Source organism: Chanos chanos, chromosome 9 (assembly GCF_902362185.1).
Source record: "Chanos chanos chromosome 9, fChaCha1.1, whole genome shotgun sequence".
Lineage (NCBI taxonomy): Eukaryota > Metazoa > Chordata > Actinopteri > Gonorynchiformes > Chanidae > Chanos > Chanos chanos.
Window position 1 is genome coordinate 27,769,195 of NC_044503.1, and position 23,197 is coordinate 27,792,391.

Sequence of the window (23,197 nt, forward strand, 5' to 3'; positions counted from 1 at the left end):
TGGCCAATTCCCTTGGTTTTCTGCTCTCTGGCACTTAAACATAGCCCCACACTGTTTGGGGTGGGTGCAGACTACCACATGCATCCTCTGATACATGTGGAGTTGTGGACCACTTCTGTTCACCAGACCATGGAGAACTCTTCCTACACACAGACACCACCAGTTGTGGATGCCCGGCTAAGACAGAAGCACTACTACAGTGAATCATCATTTCATCATATCTTTTCCTCTCTTTTTTCACACAAAATACCCAAGGCTTTGTTTCCATTTTATTTTATCAGATGTTGATTCCGGAGACCATGATATCCCTGAGATCAACAAAGGTGAGGACTTCCAGAGGGAATATTTGAGGCTTTATAAGTTTGATCAAAAACACAAATATTTATTTTGTGTGTGAATATATGCTGAACAGCTCACTCATAATTTCCTCTGTCCTAGATTTAAATCTTCGAGAAGGGGACATTTTAGAGGTCAGCTCCTTTAAAAAGCTGAATTCTCTTGTGAAAAATGTTCTGTAGCTTACAGAGTCTGATATCAGTAAATCGCATAAGAGCCCTCTGATAGTTCTAAAATGAGATGATATTTTGAATATCCTATTGAACAGACCAACCAGAGGAGTGCTGTTTTAGGAGATAACTACCGATGGGAGTCTCCTGTTCCCTATGTACTGAATGCGGACCTTGGTAAGACTATTGATTTACAGGTTTTCAGTGCTGTGTCAGTAACTTTAGACCAGATTCAATTGTCCATTAAAGTGCTAGCCATTACATGACCATTGTAGAAAAAAGGAAGTAAAAAAAATAAATTTAAATAAAATTAATATGATTTTACCTTACTTGTACTCTACATCTGATATTTTCAGATATGAATGCCAGAGGCATTATTCTGAGGGCCTTTGAACAGTTCAGATTGAAATCATGTATCGATTTCAAGCCAAAAGAGAGTGAGGACTACTACATCTCAGTTGAAAAGAAGAATGGGTATTTATTTTTCATCCTTATGTTTCCTGAGCAATGCAATGTATACCCTTTCAGTTTCTAAGCTCATGCCACCTGCCATTACCAACTAATTCTAATTTCATTTAATTTGCTAATTTAATTTCATTCTTCCTGTGTGCTATACCCTGCACTTCAAACACATTAATTGTACATCGTTGTCGCAATTATTGGCCGCTTGATGTGAGTTTCGGGACTGTGAACGAGTTCACGCCTACAAAATCAAACCTTTTGTCTTGGTAATATGGGGAGTACTCAGCTAGATGCATTCAATCCTGACGTGTGGACTACCACATTTAATGAAGCTCATATGATATCAACAGAGACTGTTGCTGAAGCATCAGCGCAAGTGTCAGCCCTTGTAGGAAACCCTCCTTGTATGAGGTCCTACTCAGGTAAAGTCCAGCGAGTCTACCTGTATGAGTCCACTGAGCAAGGCCACCAACAAGGCAAATGGTCCTATTTGCCCAAGCACTTAAAACTCTGCACTCAGCACTATGCGCTCCCACTCAGTTCATGTTGTCTCCAGTACACACAAAAGGTATTGCTATGGCAAAAGGCAAAGAAATTTGGCTAACATCCGTTCTTTGCAATACTCTTCAGTCACATGTGCATCCATCTCTGTTGGGTTATGGAACTGTCAGTCGACAGTTAACAAAGCTGATTTCATTAATGCACATGCTAACCTGCTATCACTTGAGCCATTAGCTCTCACTGAAACCTGGATCATACCAGAAAACACGGCTTTCCTGGCTGCCCTGTCTAATAATTACTCCTTTTTCCATACCTGACACTATTGGTGGAAATTATTTTCCACCTTCAACACTTTTCTCAATCCACCACTCACCTAGACCACACACTAACCTTTGCCTCTTTCTTTACTGAAAAATTGGCGGCCATCAGTAGCCAATTCTCTGAAACACTTGGAGACAACCGGCACCCCCCCAGCTAAGGGCACGTCACTTCCCTCATTCATCTCCCTCACTGAGTGTGAGGTTCCTAAACTCCTGACATGTAGCCATCCTACTATATGCCCATTGGACCCCATTCCCACCAACCTCCTCCAAGCTGTATTACCCACCAGAATTCCTCACTCGGAATGACCTCCTTGATACAATCAGTCAGGCTTTAAGAGTGACCACTCCACTGTAACTGCTTGGTTATCTGTGAGAGAAGCCTTAAAGGCAGCCAGAGCTGCAGGTCAGTCCTCAGTGCTCATTGTGCTGGACCTATCAGCAGCCTTTGACACAGTCAACCACATCATCCTGCTACCTGTTCCTTCAGATATGGGCATCTCAGACAAAGCACATTCTTGGTTTGAAACCTACCTCACCGGGCACACCTTCAGTGCATCACGACAATGACAAATGTCCACATCCCATCGCCTCTTCACAGGGGTGCCCCAAGGGTTGGTGAATGGGACCCCTTCTCTTTGCAGTATACACCACCACCCTGGATTCAGTTATCCACTCACATGGCTTCTCATATCACTGCTACACAGATGATACCCAGCTATACCTGTCATTCCTGCCAGATGACCCCACGGTCTCAGCGCAGATCTTGGCTTGTCTCTCAGACATATCCTCTTGAATGAAAGAACACCACCTTCAGCTAAACCTCTCCAAGACCGACCTCTTGGTCATCCAAGTCAATCAGTGTATTCATCACAATATCAGTATAAAAATCACCTCTTCATCCTTAACCCCAACCAAAGTAGCGAGAAACCTGGGTGTCATGATTGATGACCAGCTATCCTTCTTCAAACAGGTTGGGTCAGTTTCCCGGTCATGCCGCTTCAGTCTTTACAACATAAGGAAAATCAGGCCCTACCTGACTTAGTCTGCCACCCAACTCTTGGCACAGGCCATGGTTATCTCTCGGCTTGACGACTGCAATGCCTTTCTAGCGGGTCTCCCAGAATGCCCAGGTGAAACCCCAGCAGATGGTCTAGAATGCGGTGGCACATCACATTTTCAATCAGCCTAGGAGGGCACATGTCACACTGCTACTCATCAACCTCCACTGGCTTTCCATGGCCACCCGAATCAAATTCAAGTCACTAATGCCTGCTTACAGAGTGACCTCTGTGTCCGCACCCATCTACCTGAACTTGTTAATACAAGCTTATGCCCCTCCTCGCCCACTGCGTGCCTCCAAGGAACATCGTCTGGCATTGCCATCTCTACACACAAGGCAGTCTCAGTCCAGACTGTTTTTTTTATGGCTCCCCGATGGTGGAACAAGCTAACTACTGCCATCAGAGCAGGGTCTTCCCTCTCTATCTTCAAGAACCTCTTAAAGACTCACCTTTTCTGAGAGCACCTTCTCTCCTAACAACTAACACCTCTAACACCCTAACATGCCTTAACCGCACCTACTCTACTCTACTCTCCTGTCTCTGTCTTGAAAGAAAACTCGCACTTATTGCTGCACTTTAAACAGATGTAATACTAACACTTACTCATCGGTCTGTCACTATACAGGATCTTGAATTGTTTCCCCCATTGTAAGGCCCTTTGGGTAAATGCGTCAGCGAAATAAATGTAATGTAATGTAATTCAAATATTAATACAAATAGAAAAATTCAAAATGAAAAGTACATTTTCTCAATTTTTCTAAGGTGAAAATAGATGTTGTTGGGCCGATAAATGGTAATTACAAAGGACACTGGGAAGCATTTTCAGTTGGGGGTGCTCAAGGTCAGTGGCATACATACAGTGTATAGTGCAATGTCATACTTGTACCCCATTGAACAAAGTAGACAGGACCATTTATATCTGATGATTTTAGCCAAAGAACCTCACACAAGGCAGAAAGCCAAAACGATTACATAGTTGCACAATGCACACCAAAAGACTTGAAAACTGGTAAACCCGGCTAAGCATACAGGCTTATGCAATGTGCAAATCAAAAGAAATCATCTCTACTTCAATTATTAAAAACTGCATTAGTAATACATGCATCAGTTCAATAACTTTAGCTCTTACTACTGCTGAGTTAATAGGCAATGGTACGTTTTTAAAAGCAGATATAGAAAAACAGCCAACTTGAACTACTTGGTAGACAACAACAGAAATTATGCATGGGAGAGGAGAGGGAGGGAGAGAGATCAGATGGAGTGCCAGACTACAACAACCCGGTTTGACGCAAGTGACAGATAACACCAACTGCTGACACTAGCGTTAGCCAGCAGCTGGTCGGGCTGGATAGGACTACTGAGCTTATTGGGCCTCATTCACCAATATCTTCCTAAGTTTTTTTCAATTAAATTTGTTCTTGAGAAAGGTCCTAAGATAAAGTCTACGTCAGATCCATGACATGTTCTTAAACCACAGAATTATTTGCATCTCTGTTCTAATGATGATTCCCATTGTCCTCGTAAATTGAAAGCAATTGTCCTTAGTTAGCATAGGTAAACGCCCCGCCAATCCTTGAGACTGCAGGGCCATGTGTACTCATGGAAATCTATTGAAGCCCATTTCCGGAACAGTAAAAAAAATTTTTTTTAATTGCTTAATTGCTACTTTATTTCTTGGAATTCTGACTCTATTTTGCGGAATTCAGACTTTATTTCTTGGAATTTTGACTTATTTCTTGTGATTCTGAGTTTTGTTCTAACAAACAACAAGTATCTTCAGCCATCACTTCTGGTCCAGCTTTAATGGTTCAATGCAACTCTCCTACAATGGCAGACAGGTGAGAAAGCTACAATGGCTGTGTCAGCGCTGTCGAGGTATTTTAATATTTATTCATATGTAAAAGTAAAACTGACTGATTCTCACACACCTGCTTTACAACCTGTCTGCTTTCAGATGGGATAACCCATAAGTAGTGTATGTAAAGTTCTCATATCACAGTCTCCAACAACTGTTATATTCTCATATTGTTCTTTTTGTTATAGTACAAAAGCATGAATGCAAAAGACCATAATGCTTTGTAAAATAATGAAAATAATTATGAAAAAAATATAAATGACCAAAATATTGTTGTAATTTAAATCCTATAATATTATACAACTGCAGAATTGAAGAAGATAAATAATAAACAATTATTTAGTACAAACATGTCAGCATTCAAATGTGTGTAAATGTGCTCTTGAGTGTGCATAGATTCTGTTGCTACCTGAGAACAAATCCCAAATGAGAAAACATCTGTGAATGTCAGAAAACTGATTAAGTGGGTTTTAAGAACAAATTTCCTCTTAAGAACGGTTGGTCAATGAGGCCCATTGTTGGAGCTGGAGCCATTGTTAGGGATGGACACCGTAACTGAAGCTGAATCATCACTCGTTTTTGAAAGTTTCACTTTAGAGTTATTGAAATCATTAGAAATTCTCTTTTGCAACATTTTGAACAATGCTACATGCGTGTGGTGCGTGTTGTCTGTGTAACAGAAATTACTTCCCTTTGCGGGTGCGTCAATCTTAATCAGCAAAGACAAATCTGACTGGTTAATACACGTTTGGAAAATAAGTAAACCAAACATAGAAATGAAATGCCCACCTTCTCTGCTCAGTCTTAGTGTAAAAAATATGTCGGTAATATATATGTTTATTGCCATTGCAGTTAAACAATACAGCAAAAGCAGGGGGTGCTGCAGCACTCCCACTTCCTGCATCCATGGTAGTTAGATACAAAAAAAAAACTTGTTGGCTCTCTACCCAGCACACACGTATTTAAAACAAATACATAAGCTACCAGGTTGTAGCATGACAGCGAAAGAAGTGAAATTTAAATTCAATCATCAGTTTAAGTCAAGTGTATGAAAGTGTTGACCTGAATAGTTGAGAAATGGAGCTCTTTTTGAAAATGATGGATTGAATTCTCTTGAAGATACTTCACAGTATATCAGATCTATTTAATCTATTTTTCATTTAGACATAAATCTGAAGGTGAAACATTAAATCATGCACACAGAGTGATTTGTATCTCTGATTTTCTAGGTGTTACTCATATGTAGGGAAAATATTTATTTATGGCCAAGTTCTCTCCATTGGTGCTTTTTGCGATACCATTGCTATTGTTGAACACGAGTTTCTTCACGCTCTGGGTTTCTACCATGAACAGTCCAGATATGACAGAGATGAGTATGTCACAATTGTCTTGGAAAATATCTTGGCAGGTATAGTAACTCATTTTCTCTATGTTTGCAAAATTATATGACTAAAATAATTCATAATTATTTAGACTGACATTATGCTATGCCAACATGTGAACATGCTATAGGAACTGAATATAAAAAGGCAAATGTTTGAACTATTTTAAATTTCTTTTTCACTATCCCAGTTTCTCTATGTCTGCGAAATTATATGACTTAAATCATTTGTTATCCTTAACACTGGTGGTATGTAAATGTGTTGAAGAGACCTAAGATAAAAGTCAAATGACTGAACTATTCTTAATGTCTTCTTCACTGTCTTTAGGAAGCGTTAGCAATTTCAATAAGTACACCAAGTATGAAATCACCACCCAGGATACTCCATATGACTACACCTCTGTGATGCACTATGGGAAAGATGCTTTCACCAATGGAAATGGACCCACCATCATCACAAAGCTGCCTGAGTTCCAGGATGTGATTGGTCAGCGACTGGAGATGAGTTCCTATGATGTCTTTGAACTTAACAGACTCTATAAATGCAGTAAGTGTTCAGTTATACAATCTTTAAAACAATTTAGACAACAGTAACGATTAACCACTGTAAAAGTTTTCTCATGGTATGGTTCAGTTTCCCTTTACAGCATTGATGTTAAAAAATAACTACATTAAAAATGCTGTTTTCTTTAAGAATAAATAAATAAATAAATTACTGCCCTACAGTCTGTCAAGTAAATATAAACAACAGAAATGATTCACTCTAAGAATCTGTCTCATCTTAGCTTTCTTGCAGGGTATCAAACTAAAAAATAACACCACATCCAATTTTTGATTGGTTAACATTTCAATAAACTTTCTCAGATCGCCTGTAATATTAAAGACCCTGCCTTGTCAAATATAACAACCAGGCCTCTCTTGTCAGTTCTTTTTGGCTAATCAGTCCTCATGTTAGGAAAACCACACAAAAATAATTAATGAGGTGTCATTATCAAATGGTCATTTTCTAGTTTTTTATGCTATTGCAAAAGATTATATGGATAACTTCAGCCAGCTGGGATTTGAACATAGAGAAATACACCTTGTTGCATGAAAGTGGCCTCACTCATTTGTTCATTGTTTATGGTTTGATTTGGCTTTCCTGTCTCAGATGCAGCCGTCTCATTCCTGGACCACTGCAGTTTTGATAGTGGGGGTCTGTGTGAGATGAGTGTCTGTTCTCGCTCTGACCATGGATGGGAAAGAGTGACCAATGCCGCTGGAGGTCCCCACTCTGATCACACTTACATAGGGGGTGAGTATTAAGGTGAAAACAAATTCAACAAAATTTATTTTAAAACACAGTTATAAGACAGACAGATCAGAGGTCAGATGTTTCTACAGAAATTCTTCCTGTTTATGGAAATGTCAGTCACCCACCTACCCCCTGACCTTCCATTAGCTTTTTTTCAAATTCTATTGTGTGAAAATCATGATACAATTAAATTTTATGTTACTTTTTAACATATATTGATTTACTGTGAATTCCATGCTAAATGCACCTCAGTAATGGGAATGTATGACACAAACATTAGAGGTGCTCAGCAGGTTTTTAGATGTCCATTTCAGATGGCCTCCACAATGGCTGATTTATCTAGAAATTCTGCTGCTCCTATTTTCATGAACAGAATTTTTTTTCTGTGTTCTTCATTCTCAGCCGGATTCTTCATGCACTCCAGCATGGCAAATGGTCGGGAAGGTGACACAGCAAAACTGGAGACCAGGACAATGACACCAAGCAGAGACTGTAAAGTTCAGTGTCTGCAGTTCTTCTATTTCCACAGTGGGAATGAATCTGACCAGCTCAACATCTGGATCAGAGAGTTTGACAATGAAGCTGATGCAAATGGAACACGCAGACTAATGAGCCAGATCACAGGTAGAAATTAGAATTAGAATAGAACTGTGAAATAACAATGACAACAGTCTCAATTTATTATTATCATTATTATTATTATTGTTGTTGTTGTTGTTGTCATTGTCATCGTCATTGTCATCGTTGCTGTTGCTTTGTTGTTGTAGATTTTCCATAAATAACTGCAGAGCCTTAAATTCAGTCAAATACATGTAAACACTTATAACAAAGTATAGCAGAGGACTAAGGATAAAGTTCTTTACGTCTCTGCTCGTAGCATGTTAGAGAATTGATTTTTCTGTGCCAAAACATTTCTTTCAGGTACCCCGGCCAACTACTGGCAACTCCATCATGTTGCCCTTAATGCTACAAAAACATTTCAGGTTGAATTTGAATCACATAAAGGAGCAGGAAGTTCCACTGGTGGTTTTTCTGTGGATGATATTAACCTGTCAGAGACTGAGTGTCCACACAACACTTGGCAGATAAGAAACTTTGAGGAGCTTTGGAATTTGAATTCTCCAGGTACTGACATCTTTAGCCCAAGGTATTACTCTCCTGAAGGCTATGGCTATCAGGTATTGGTAAGGCTCCAACAGGAATACTTTTCCATCTATGTGCGTCTGGTGTCTGGGGACTATGATGATCAGCTGCAGTGGCCTTGTCCATGGAGACAAGTGACCTTCTTACTTCTCGACCAGCATCCTCACATCCAACAACGTATGTCACATCAGAGGAGCATCACCACGGACCCAACTTATATTGATGGTGGGACCACTTATATATTAGGTTTTCTGTACACTTTCCTCTAATACAAAAATATTATAGTATTGATGTATTTCATGTTTTTTTTCACAATTATGAATACAGTTATGTCCACACAAAAATGTTTACATCTCACAGTATTTCACAGTATTTGCTTAATTTTGATTGTCATAATATTATCTCCATTATTGATGAACAGGTGGTGGTTATTTTTGGGACAACCCACGGAATGTTGGAACTCCGATAGTCGAGAACAATGAGACGATCTATGTAAACAATGGGTGGGGTTACCGATATTTCATATATCAGAGGGACCTCAGTGACAGAGCATTTGTTAAGGGTGGTGACATCTTCTTCCTCTTCAGTATGCAGGGTAAGAGTTATGACTTGGTCTCATGAGACTTGGTCGACTCAGTGGAGACAGTGAGAAAGAGAAGCAAGCATGTTTGAGGAGAAAAATAAAAGCAAACAACTGTGCCTTAAAATTGAACTCCAGAATTTTGAAAGCCTTTTTATAACCAAAATTTGTTTTTTGTTTTTTTAACCTCTTTGTCGTCCTCAGATCAAGCATGTGTGACATTGGGGGAGTCACAAAAGAACAGAGAATACAGAATAGTTGTCTCTCACAACAATTACAGATTTTTAACTGAGAATTTAGCTGAGACCGCAATCCCCTCAGGGCTTTTGCTGGGCAATGTGCCTTCCCAAAATCAGCCAAAGTAAAAAACAAAGGCATTGTTGGACGTGTCAGGGTTTTTTAATACCCGCACCCACCTGACCCGTTATGAGAGCCAACCCGCACTGTGCGACCCGCAGAAATATGCTTTAATCAACCACCCGAACCCAAGCTGTCCCGCAAACTGCCAACTTTAGCCTCTATAGCGATGGCATCCATATCACAGAGTAAGAGATAGCGTTTTCTTAGTTAGTGCCCAAAAAGGATAGACTCATGTAGACAAGAAGGTTTGCATGAGCAACTGGAGGCTTTAGCAAAGTCAGCAGTGTTGCACTATTTCATTTTATCATAAAACACAGTCATTGACCAAAACCACAATCGCCAAACACTGATAAAGCTGCTGATAAACAATTAGGCCAGGCAACAATTATAAATTATAATTATAAACTATAATCTGGGTACAGAGAGATATGTGAAAGATGTAGGTTACTTTATAGTTCGGTAATGCAGATTTTTGACAGCCAGAGCCTAAGATGACCTGCACACTCTGGTGCATGCATGTGTGTGTGTTTGGGAGAGAGAGAGAGTGACAGAGAGAGTGGAGGGTAGGTGGAAGGCGGACTGGTAATCACAGCCTAGTCTATTGCATGCAATTTGGAGAGCCTGAAATGCAGAGCCTATTGCACACAATGTTTTTGTAAGTTATCTATAACTTAGTTGGAATGTTGCTTTGTCACTTTTTGACCTGACCTGCCTGAGCCCATGATATTCTCATGTAAGCTTACCCAAACCTGCCTGACCCGCGGGTTATGGGTCGACCCTCACATCACTACAAAAAAGACTGATAACATTTATTACACAATTTAAAATATAACAAAGCTTTTGAAGAAAATATAACAAAGAATTTGAAAATAAAAAAAACAGATTGATGCAACAAGCCAGAAACTTATACCATTACATCTGAATGCTTTTAAAACAGTCTACTCCATCATTTATATCTGGGAAAATGGAGTCTGTAATTCACACTGCTGAGGCAAAGTGATATCATGGCTATTGTATATGTATTGTCTGTAAAACCAACACATATTCATACCGCTTTTATGACTGTGGAAAAATTGTCAAATAGCATGATGTATTTAAAGCACGCAAAATTATCACTACACACAAGACATAGTACAAACAAAGTCACACAACCCGCTCAAAATAAACTATAGAATCCAAATCCACATGTGACATAACAATAAACAAGAACAAAGACAAAAATACACACCCCCACATCCTCACTGTGTGACATATGCATGGAGCATGTGCATTCCATCATGTCATTCTTTTTATTTCTATTTTTTTCAGATATTTCCGGACTACTGCAAAAGGACTCTCTGCCTTGTCCCTCTGTGCCTGAGCAGAGCTTCACAAAGTCTTCAGAAGAACAAGCTGATGAGGGTCCATGTGTGAAACGGTACAATCATCAGAAAAGAACATTGCTGTAGAAGAACACTCAGACACTTTGGTCCATCCAAACTGAGTAATATTGAGTGAGATAGAAAATGAGGATTTGATTGTCAGCGGTTCTGTGATTTTTGAATTTGTTTGACTCACCATCATGTCTGTTCTCATCCTCATGTCTAATAATGGATTGTTGAATTTTACTCTTAGAAGTGTCAGCAGGCAGAAGATTTGTGAGAAATTGTGTTGAAATGTCATGTCATGGGATGATTAAGTTGCTTTTCCACTGCATTCAACTTGGCTGATATTTTACTTGCAAAGTAGTAGCAACAATAAAAAAGATTATTATTTTACATATATTTTAGAGATTAACTGATAACTTGAATATTATGTTTGAACACCATTACACCAAAAGACCAAAGGAACACCAAGGAAGTCATGTTTTTTAAGCCATATAGCTGAAACAAAATGTCATTCATTCATTCATTCATTCATTCATTCACCCGATGATTATGTTCCAGTCAACTTGCAAGTAAATTCACAATGAAGATTGAAAAACAATGAAGATGAAAATTTCTGTCTGTAATTACAACTATAACATCTAAAAACAAACAAGCAGACAAAGAAATAAGCAAACCAACCAAACAGCCATACAACCAACCAACAAACAAACAAGCATTGGTATAGAACAGAGGTCTTCTACGTTTTTCAGGCCAAGGACCCCTTGGCTGATAGAAACACAGTGGAGGGACACCCTGTTGCATATCATATAAAATTGTGTCGCTTATTGTGTCGCTAACATTAATGTGCAGGGTGGCCCACAGTGCCATGTTTAAATCCACAATGAAAATTTGTAAAACTTGTCTCTTTCTGCAGGAATCCAACAACCACTACCCCACCTACGACAACAACGTAAATATATTTCTCTTTATCCCAGTTGTCATAATTATCTTATAATTTCAAGGGAAACTAATTTGCTTATGTTTGCATATTAAACACACAGACTGTTTTCCCATAGTTCTACCTGTAATTACAACTATTACATCTAAAAACAAACAGACAAAGAAATAAGCAAACCAACCAACCAGTCATCCAACCAACCAACAAACAAACATTGGTGTAGAACAGAGGTCTTCTATGTTTTTCAGGCCAAGGACACCTTGGCTGATAGAGACACAGTGGAGGGACCCCCTATTGCATATCATATAAAATTGTGTCGCTTATTAAACCGGGCAAACATTAATGTGCAAGGCGACCCATAGTGCCATGTTTAAATCCACAATGAAAATTTGTAAAACTTGTCTCTTTCTGCAGGAATCCAACAACGACTACCCCACCTACGACAACAAGGTAAATCCATTTCTTTATCCCAGTTGTCATAATTATCTTATAATTTCAAGTGAAATTAATTTGCTAATGTTTGCATATTAAATACACAGACTGTTTTCCCATAGTTCTACCTGTAATTACAACTATTACATCTAAAAACAAACAAGCAGACAAACAAACAAACAAACCAACCAACCAGCCATACAACCAACCAACAAACAAACACTGGTGTAGAACAGAGATGCTCTACATTTTTCAGGCCAAGGACCCCTTGGCTGATAGAGACACAGTGGAGGGACCCCCTACTGCATATCATATAAGATTGTGTCGCTTATTAAACAAGGCAAACATTAATGTGCAAGGCGATCCATACTGCCATGTTTAAATCCGCAATGAAAATTTATAAAACTTGTCTCTTTCTGCAGGAATCCAACAACCACTACCCCACCTACGACAACAAGGTAAATGCATTTTTTTTATCCCAGTTGTTATAATTATCTTATAATTTCAAGTGAAATTAATTATGTTTGATTATGTTTGCATATTAAACACACAGACTGTTTTCCCATAGTTCTACCTGTAATTACAACTATTACATAACAAAACAAACAAACAGACAAAGAAATAAGCAAACCAACCAACCAGCCATGCAACCAACAAACAAACAAACAAACAAACATTGGTATAGAACAGAGGTCTACTACGTTTTTCAGGCCAAGGACCCCTTGGCAGATAGAAACACAGTGGAGGGACCCCCTATTGCATATCATATAAAATTGTGTCGCTTATTAAACTGGGCCAACAATAATGTGCAGAGCGGACTATAGTGCCATGCACAAAAGGACTTTGTAATGGTGTATACAATTCTAAGCCATTAAGAAAATAATTATTGACAGATTCATATATTTATGTTTTTTGTAAGTCTTTTTTTATTTAGGAAAATCAGGAATACACAATTTTGACTTACATTACTTGTACTGACGTGATCTGAATAGGTGAAAGATAAAAAGATTTATCTTTGCTTATTATTGGTTGTATTTGTGTTAATGTATAGATTTTGACATATTTTAATTGTTGGAAGAAAATTAAGTTTGGGATCTAATAATTTGGTGGACCCCCTGTTCTAACTTTGAGGACCTCCTTGGGGTTGCGGACCCCCTGTTGAAGATCTCTGGTGTAGAAGAACACTCAGACATATTTGGTCCATCCAAACTGAGTCATCTTTAGTGAGATGGAAAATGAGGATTTGATCAGTGATTCTGTAACTTTTTAATTTATTTGACTCAATATCATCTCTGTACACATCCTCTTGTCTCATAATGGATTATTGCATTCCAAAATTTGTGCTGACTGTCATGGGATGATTAAGTTGCTTTTCCACTGCATTCAACCTGGCTGATATTTTACTTGCAAAGTAGTTTACTAAAAGAAGTATTCACACTTTTAGCCAAACAAGACTCTCTACTTTGGAGGAAAAAAAAGAATATTATCTCACATATATTTTGGAGATTAATTCATAAATTGAATAGTATATTTGAACACCAGTACACCAAAAGACCAAAAAACACCAAGAAAGTCATTTTTTTAAAGGTAGTCTGAAACAAAATGCCATTTATTTCTTCATTCATTCATTCATTCATTCATTCATTCACTCACTCATCCATGAGTTTGTTCCAGTCAACTTGCATGTAAATCCACAGTGAAGATTGAAAAACAATGAAGATGAAAATTTGTCTTTTTCTTTCTACAGGAATCCAACAACCACTACCCCACCTACGACAACAAGGTAAATAATTTTTTTTTAAATCCAGCTGTTATAATTATCTTGTAATTACAAGTGAAAGGAATTTGCTTATGTTTGCATCATAAATACACGGGCTGTTTTCCCATAGTTCTACCTGTAATTACAACTGTTTCGTCCAAAAACAAACAAACTACACAAGGTTTTAATAATGACTTTTGAGGCTCCAACAGCATATGAAATAAACAAATTATCGTTATAAAACAAATATAATGGATTCTGTTATATATACAGTATGTATTGATTAAGAGGAGAATCCATGTGCAAAATAATAAGATCGTTTCAAAGAAAACTGACTGAATCCTACGTTATGGTATTTATTTAGAGATGATGATTTAGTGTGGCAGAGCAAGACCAATCATTTCTGCCTTAATTAACTTTAGTGTAAATCAGCTCATGCTTTATTTACTGAGTTAAAGACATCCATATCTAGGAGGGAATTCACAGTGACATCATAGACCAAAGGACATCACTGGTGTTAATGATTTTTTAAACTTTCATACATCAACTAATGGGCTTATTATATCATAATTTAACACTGTTTGAAGCTATTCCAGACAACAAAACAGCAAATTCATTCTTCCTAATCAAAGAACAATAAGGCAGAGACACATGAATATGAAAAATATGCTGTTTCCTCTTGGTGACATTATTGTCTTTAGGGAGACACCATCTACGCCAAACCCTGGCAGGTACTGTATCTCACCTGGCTTTCAGTTTTTCTCCAGCTGTACAACTTCATGTTCCATTTCTCATTGTTTATCATGACGATTAGGTCCAGTCAAAAATTATGAACTATGAGATTTTTCTTTAGTTCAGGAAAACCTATGAGTATGAGTGGTTGTGTATACATAAATGTCCATTTTTATACTAAACTGTGACAAAGTGTGTGTTTTGTGCTCATTTTCAGTGAATGCCTGGACATCTTTTGTAGTTCGGCTAACTACATGGTCCCATCTGCAGTGATGCTTCTTTTTGCTTTGATACTGGCACTGTACTTATCATTCTAGTATCTCAGTCATTTATTCATTTATTTAGGGATATTGCTTTCTTTCTGCAATTTAGGTCTTAAGTTTTGGCATGCAATGTCGTTTGATAAAAACACAATACGACACTGTACATCTTGGTTCTCTATCACTCCCTCTGGTGGCCATTTAGTGTTTTGCTTTCTCTGAAAGCCAGAGTTTTGTTTCATTTGGTTCAATTGCTTAATAATGTAGTCATTAAGAAGTTAATCATTAAGTTTTGGTAGACAATGCCTCTTGTTGAAAACAAAATAGTCCACTCAATTCTTCTATGCAAAATACTTTATTCAGCACTGGACACTTTTTTGTCTCAGAACATTGTTTAAAATGGGCATTTTAATACTTTCATCTTTAATAAAATCATTTAAAGTGCTTCTTCACTGTTTCATTCAGGGACCGTGACATACTTGATGGTAAAATGGTATTGCTGAATAATGAGTTACAGGGTTTAAAAAACTGTAGAAAAAGGACATTTCACCACAGATTAATTATTAATACTGTTAAGAAGAAGACTAATTACCGCCCCCTCAAATAAAATTATCGTCCCCTTAGTTTTAACTGTAACCTTAGGCTTGGGAGCTAAAATGATAGTGATTTGTACTGTTATATGTACCGCGATAGACACTTCATCAATAGGAATAAGAAATCTGTTCGATAGAATGTCCGATGGTTTCACTTAATACCTTAAATGTAAACCACCAGGAAAGCACATAAGGAATACACAAAATTCGGTTGCATGAATAAACCCCAAACAACCTTTTGGCACATCACCACCACATTATCATAAGCATTAGGACTTTGAAAAGATTGTGCAAGAAACTGTGTCTGTTCCAAAGAAAGAACTACACGGACTTGGAGGAAATTGCCTTTTGTTATTTAGATTTTTTCTTGTAAAGTATCTTTTTTGAAATATTATGACTTTATTCTCATTAAATTACAACTTCATTCTCATAATTTTATGATTTTTTCCTAATTTACAACTACGACCTTATGGCCGAAATCTCAGAATTTTTTTTCTCAATGTGTCCCAATACTCCATCGTGCAAAATAAAGTACTTAAATGCAGCCTTTTTTTCTCCTGTAATCAATCAAAATAGATCATTAACAATTATCAGTAATTATTGAAATAGTCTGAAAAGAAACACTTTGTCGTGATAGTTTTTTGAGCTATATCACCCAGCCCTAAACCTAATCATAATGTACACGTTTTTGCCCCCTAAGTCATCTACTGCAGTACAGTCTCTGCTTACATGGCTTATTTAGCAGTTGGTGACGCCATTGTTCTTGGTGGTTGCTGGTGTTGTTAGAGATGTTGTTAAAAGGGCTGATGCTGTTAGCTTTCTTTCTGTTGTAGTGGTATTACTGTTATTGTTATAGGTTTAATGGGAACTTGTTGATGGAAGAGACAGATATCTGAATCCAGGAATTTTTACTTTACAATTACAGGTGACGGGGGGAGGTGTTCACAGTAGCAGGTGTTAGGTGTGTCAGGTGGGTCTACTGCGGTCACGTGATATGGCGCGACACCGGTAGCTCACGGCTTTTAGGACTTCCGTTTGTTTGTTTTAAATCTCATTAATGCGGCAAACGCCGAACCAAAAGCATCTGTGTTTATAGCTGTGCCGGCAGTGATAAAACAGCAAGCTAAGACAGGGTTGGTGGCCTATTGGATTATAACATCAGCGGGAGAAGTAGTGTCTTTAAAAGTTTGCTTGAACCTGTTCAGTCTCAACTGAGCTAAGGTACTTGAAGTGTGAACACTTATAAAGCACATAAACTGTGCGTGACACTGAAATATTTCTACACATCACTATTTCCTCATTCTGGACATCAAAAACCAACTTGGTGTATTGGAGCTCCTAATTCTAGACCACACCTTGTAACGAAGTTCAGTCTTAATGGTCTTTGGAAAATTAAAGGTCACTTTAAAACCAGTTATTGTTCTTTAAACTGCATATAATAACTTGATTATCATGCTTGGCCAAAGGCAACTTTGGCATTTGAGTGTGAGAGTTCAACATTCTTGCTGTATTAAACAAAAGCCAAAGTATGTTCACAGAGTCATGGCTTCATTTTCTGTCCAACTAAACACAATATATTTGCCACATTTGCATTAAAGAGTCTGGATATTACGCTCAGACGTGAAGAAAATGAATCCAAAGCAACTGTTTATACAATTAAGAAAAGGGAAAGGAATGCAGTATCTGATCTAGATGCCTTCAACAACGCTTTTCAAGGGTGCCATGGAACACTCACACTCATGTTTGGGACATGAGCTGAGCTGGGAGAAAGTCTAAGCTAACCTAGATCTCACTTCAAAAAATTTGATCAGTCAATGCACCAATTTCAAGTTTATTCACAGAGCATACATAATCCCACACCAAAAGGTTCAAAATGGGTTTATAGCACTGAGCCATGACTGTGACTTCTGCAATAATAATATGGTTGCTACAACAATGATAATGGTACTATGTGAAGCTTTCTTTCATACATTCCAGTGTTCAACTTTTTAAACCATTTTACTGTAGCTCAAGTTTGCGAATTTGTAATTACAAGATTAAATAGGACGTTTTTGTGCATAGAGCCCTGGAATTGGGCTTGTGTCCCCCCTGGATATCCCAAAATGATTTCTGATATAGAAGATTCCCTGAATTTGCTCAGTCTTATCTTAGATCAGTTGGAGAGAAGTTTCCTAATTGTAGACTGATACTTGTTTTTCAGCTTGGTTATTTCCTCATTACAAAAAGTCTTAAAAAAAAAGAAATAAAGAAAAAAGAAAAGAGAGCATTATTAATAGAAGTGAACAAGTTGGAAAGACCAGAACTGTCAGAGAACTATCTGCAGTTTGATTCATTCTGAGAGCAATGAATAAATATGAAGATTGCATTTCAAATACATTCACATAGTCATTGTGAGAACAGTGTCAGTGGTATCAAAGAAAAGCTACCTCTGCAATTTTCTTTCCTTTATATGCCTAAAATCCAACTTTGAATGTTTTTTCTATGTTTCTTCTTCCACTTTCTATTTTTATTTATTTATTTATTTAGTTATTTATTTGTTTATTTGTTTATTTATTTTAATTGCTTCAAGGGGCATGTAGTGGAGCTACCAGTTTTGGGTGGTTATTTAAAAATGTATTAGTTATTACTTAACTGATAGCAATCACAGAAAACCTGATGACTCTGAGCAATTCTGTTGGTGGCCTGTCCCATGGCACACTGGAAAATATGAAAATGTTGGAATAACAATAAATGAGTTATTATCCTTATCATTATAAATATTTCTGCTTTTCCTTATGAAAATGAAAATCATGTGTGCACTTCTCTGGAACTGCCAAATCAGGCTGAGTGAAAACCAGACAGACATGCAATGATGCCTCTGTGCCTTTTCAACACTGGAACTGCCAAGACACGCGAGTGAAGACCAAAAAGACTGCATTCCTTAATGTGTAATTATGCCTCTGAACTCAGTAATTTTTCTGAGAGAGAGAGAGAGAGAGAGAGAGAGAGAGAGGGAAAGAGAAAGAGAGTGTCAAATACTTTTCATGGTTAAGAATGATTGAAATCAGCCTTAGGCTTCAAGCTTTTGAACTGTGATGAGGTAAACTTCAGTTTTCCTGTAGATGATCCTGACACATGTTTCAGCCTGAATTGCTCAAAAGATTTTTGACATTATTTCTTTTTGTATCAGAGGGGGGGAAATGTGATCAATGTAACAAGTGCACAGAGTCTTAAATGAACAAGAATCTTTTGATTTCACTCAGATATTATTCTTACACAAATCTACATGTGATCTCTAAATATATTATTAATCATGCCCAACACAGAGCCCTTCAAATGCTCTGAAGACAAGTAGTCACCTTAGGACAATCTGATGATCTGTACTCATCTGATAATGTAACACCAAGTGCAACATTTAGAGCATATTAAGCAAATTTTTCACCCTCTCTTCTGTTCCTTTCTGTGAGATAAACAAGAAGCAAAATCAAACATACAAAGAAAATATATTTGGGGCAGATTATTTTGAAGCAGATCATTTCCTCATGTATTTGTTTGTTTCTTTGTTTAGGCTCAATAATTTATATACTCCACACATTTTATCATGTATTTGCTGCAAAGTGTTTTTTTTTTTCTGGCCATGAGGAAAAGACAGAGAAAAGAAAGTGAGAATACGGGAGAACACAAAGAGCTCAGAGAAAACAGAGGGAGAGATAATGCTTTACCTCGACTCCTCTTTACTCATATCAAAATCAGTTGGGTTGGCGCTGAGATCTCTACATGATAAAATGACATTTTTGAGTAATGAGTCATAGGGTTTAAAAAAAGCTGTAGAAGATATCTGTCAGGAAGGACAACAGTGCTGGACACAAGTGCAGTGAACTGAAGATTTTTAATGACACGAAAACAAACAGAAAGACGCTCAACTCAAACGGGGTTAACAGGGGACCAAAGAAAGAGTGCAAAAATGGGTTAACAGACAACCAAGCAAACCTTGGAACAATGACATGAGATGGCTCATTAAACACATGGAAGGTGTAGACTTCACACCGACTGATCCGACGGAGGGGTTTACATAGTGAGGGGAATAATCAGAAACTAAAGTGAGGGCAGGTGTGCAGAAGGAGGGTGATCAGATTGGTGATTAGTAAAAAAAATGAGTAATGGCTGAAACCGGCGAGGGGCGAGGCGAGGTTGTTACACTGAACTTAGTTGTAGCATAAGGTGACCAGATTTCTGAAATGAAGACTGGGGACATTTCCAGTTTGGCGGTCAATACATCATTTAAAATATCCAATGTTTTTATCTATGAAATGAAAAAAGGGGGACAGGTTTTTTTGCCTTTCTTTATCTTTCCACTTTATTCTTCACTTTCCTCACTTCACTCTTTTTACTGCCTTAATTTTTCCTTCTCACTCTCCTCTTCTTCCTGTCCAATCTTAAATAATAAATAATAAATAGTACAGTATTAGATAAAATACTTTGGTTAACAGATTCCGATTGCTCACCTCATCTTCGTATTTTATTGTCTAGAATAACAAATTGGAAGGCTGTGTAATCATTTCTTTGCCTTTCCCCCTCTGTCTCCTTCATTTTTCTTCTTATACAGTCTTTCTCCTCCTTCTTCTCCACTTTCCCTTCAGGGATTAAAGCAGAAAAAAAAAAAAAAGAAAATCTTCTGACTGAACTTTTTTTTTTTTTTTTCCTCAGGCCAGGTCATATTCTCAATCCACAATTTGCAAAACAAGTTACAGAGGCAGCCCACATTAGCCCTTGATGCCTGCTAAACAAATTGCATGTTAAATATGTTAAATTAAAAATGATGCACTATATTTGTAGATCACATCTGAATAGACTGTATTCCTATAAATCAGCTACCGCCAGCCAGGGACAGCCCACCAAAACGGGTACTGTCTCTCGAAAACGAGGACATCTGGTCACCCTACTGTAGCTCGTATACCACAGGCAGCTTCTCAGTGGCTACATGCTTAGTTTGGATTTTTGCCTTAACTGGAAATCACTCTGGGTAAACTGAAAAAAAGTAAATGTAAATGTAAAAATAGTGTCTTTTGGAACATAGCCATGGTGCATTTCTTAAGAGAACACAGTAAAATTAATACTCACTGTAATACTCATTTATTTCTTATTTGTTATTTCAGTTTGTTTGGAATGAGGCATTAACTTCAGGTATTACAGTGTATTGGTGGATTTAGATGCTTACTCTGTCACGTATTTGGGAAGTGTAGTTCTTTTTTTGGCCATGTGGTGTCCTCAGTTTTTGTTTTGTGCCTCTTTAGTTCGCATGTGTCTTGTACTGTCTGTCTATTTAAGCCTCTTGTTTTCTTCAGTTGCTCAGTCTTGAGTTATCTGGTGTACAATTCATGTTCAAGCCTTGTAGTAAGCTCGGTGTGTTTTCTTGGATTGTTCTCTGTTGTTGAACCTCTGTTTTTGGATTAAGATTCTGCCTGCCGTTTTCTCTTGATTTGTTTACTGGATATCTCTGCTTACTGGGTTTTACCTCTGCCTGGAACTGTTTATTGATTTTTACCCGACTCTCTTGGATACCTCTGCCCATTAAAAAAAATCACTTTAACTGTATTACTTTTGCCTTGCTTTCTACATTTGGGTCTTGCACTTGGTGCCACCAGGGTAAGGCACTGGGCTTTCAAGCCAGAGTCCCAGGTTTGATTCCCAGGTACACACTCAGTATCTGCAACATGATCAACTTTCTTTTTCTTCCAAACTACATCCACAAACAAATGAGAGACTTTTTACGTCAATATGTGCTGGAATTCCACTGCCACAGGCTTTTTTAAGCATCACTGCGGTACAGCTTAACTGATGTGAATGTGCAAGGTCAGGATCAAGATTGTTTGTTTGGTATGTGTGTGCTCAGCCTATAGGTGTAGTTACTGTACTTGCCCTCGCACGTACTCCTCATCATCCATGCAAGTGTATCGGCTGGTATATGCAAAATGGCCAGAAATTTGACATGGCATGACATGGAAGATGGAACTCTTTCATGTGTAATTGTTTACAGTCTAATGTTTTAGTAGCTGTGACTTGTTTTGACTCTGTGCATTACATGCTGGCTAAGCTCATGATTAATATGTCATTGTGATTGTATCTACCTGCTTCAGTGTTCAGTAAATTCTCTATTGTGTTATTCTGCTAGATTACTATATATATATATATATATATATACACACACACACACACACACAGGTGTATTGTATGTATAACTTGGACACACTGGGTTGAATACATGCAGCATGCAGTTAATTAGGAGCCAGACTTTAGGTCTTTCTTGTTAGACAATAAGACTATGGCCTTCTGCTTTTGTTTCTACTTTTTGTTGATTTTCAAAAACACTGAGACAATAACAGAAATATCTCAAAAATATTGAGACAATTACAGAAGACTTGCACAATTTTCACATAAGATGGGATTCTTTTTATTTCTGTTTGGTATTCATAAGAAAATGATATGAATCTTAAGATGGTGCTGACAGAGATGATGAAGTGATGTAATTAACCTATAGGATGCCTTAAATTTGCTTTGTAAACAGTAAATGACTATTGCGTGTCAGTCATTATTCTTCTTTGCCCCAGATTAAAGCATCAGTCAAATACTAAGCCCCATTTCAACAATATGTTTTGAATAAAGAGGACTCAGGTAAAGTCCGTGTGTAGTCCCTCTCAGTGTTTTTCAGTTTCACTCTATGTCTCCTTTCTCAGGTTTACTTGCAGTTTGAAGTGTGGTCATGGATAGTGACTTTGTAACTGTTCACTTAACTGCATTGTAGAGACGTTTTGCAGGATTATAAAATTAATGTGTGGAATATTGATTTTTCTTTTCACCATATCTGTGATTAATGTCTGTTTCACAAGACCAGGCTCTTTTTAACAGTATTAGTCTCTTCTGAATGCCACTTTCTACAGTTTTTTAAACCCTATAACTCATTATTCAACAATACCAATTCAGCTTCAAGGGATCTACATGCCAACGCCACTGATTTTGATAGAACTAAAGAGGAGTCAAGATAAGGCACTCTTTCTCACTCTGTTTTCCCTCTGAGTCCTTTGCTTTCTCCTTTATTCTCATTTTCTCTCTTTCTCGCTTATTTACTTTCCTGCATTATGGCCATAAGGAACAACGCAGAGCAGAAAATGTATGTAAATCATTGAGCCCAAACAAAGAAACAAACAAATATGTGAGAAAATGTTCTGCTCCCAGGCGTCCCGCTTTGCATTGTACTGCTCAGCATTTTGACCCTTTGTCCCACATACTGAGATAATGTCTCGCATTTTCGGTGGTCATTTGGTTTTTAAATGTCAGAAATAAGAACACATGGAGGCATTCTTTTACCTGCCCGGCACATGAGCCGCTTATGCCGTTGCGGCATAGTGTCTACTCTATTTAGAAACACTATGTCAAAAGCAGCAACCTGGCTCACACAAATGCAACATAGCCAAGCTTTTCTAAAAGCCTGGCTCTCATCCATTGGCTGAGAAGAGAGCAGTGAGTGCGGTCATCAAAAGGCGGTGACGGCCATCAATCAAACTATGCAGACATGGGGCCAGATAACTCCTCTGCTACATCACAAAAACCAAACTTACACAAACTTTGTAGACATGAAGGTAAAGGCTACCTGGCGGCATCATGGCCACAAAGA

General features: G+C 37.8%; 1 protein-coding gene across 1 annotated transcript; it reads left to right on the forward strand.

Moving 5' to 3' along the window:
- Positions 1–129: 129 nt before the first annotated feature.
- On the forward strand, positions 130–22,304 carry LOC115821548 (meprin A subunit beta-like). The gene is made up of 18 exons (XM_030785362.1): positions 130–199; positions 282–323; positions 439–470; positions 605–683; positions 863–980; positions 5,938–6,116; positions 6,418–6,636; positions 7,240–7,387; positions 7,727–8,007; positions 8,305–8,751; positions 8,948–9,121; positions 10,775–10,883; positions 11,683–11,782; positions 12,185–12,220; positions 12,625–12,660; positions 13,950–13,985; positions 14,663–14,692; positions 22,260–22,304. The coding sequence occupies exons 1-18, from the start codon at positions 130–132 to the stop codon at positions 22,302–22,304; spliced, it is 2,181 nt and encodes a 726-aa protein (XP_030641222.1).
- Positions 22,305–23,197: the final 893 nt, after the last annotated feature.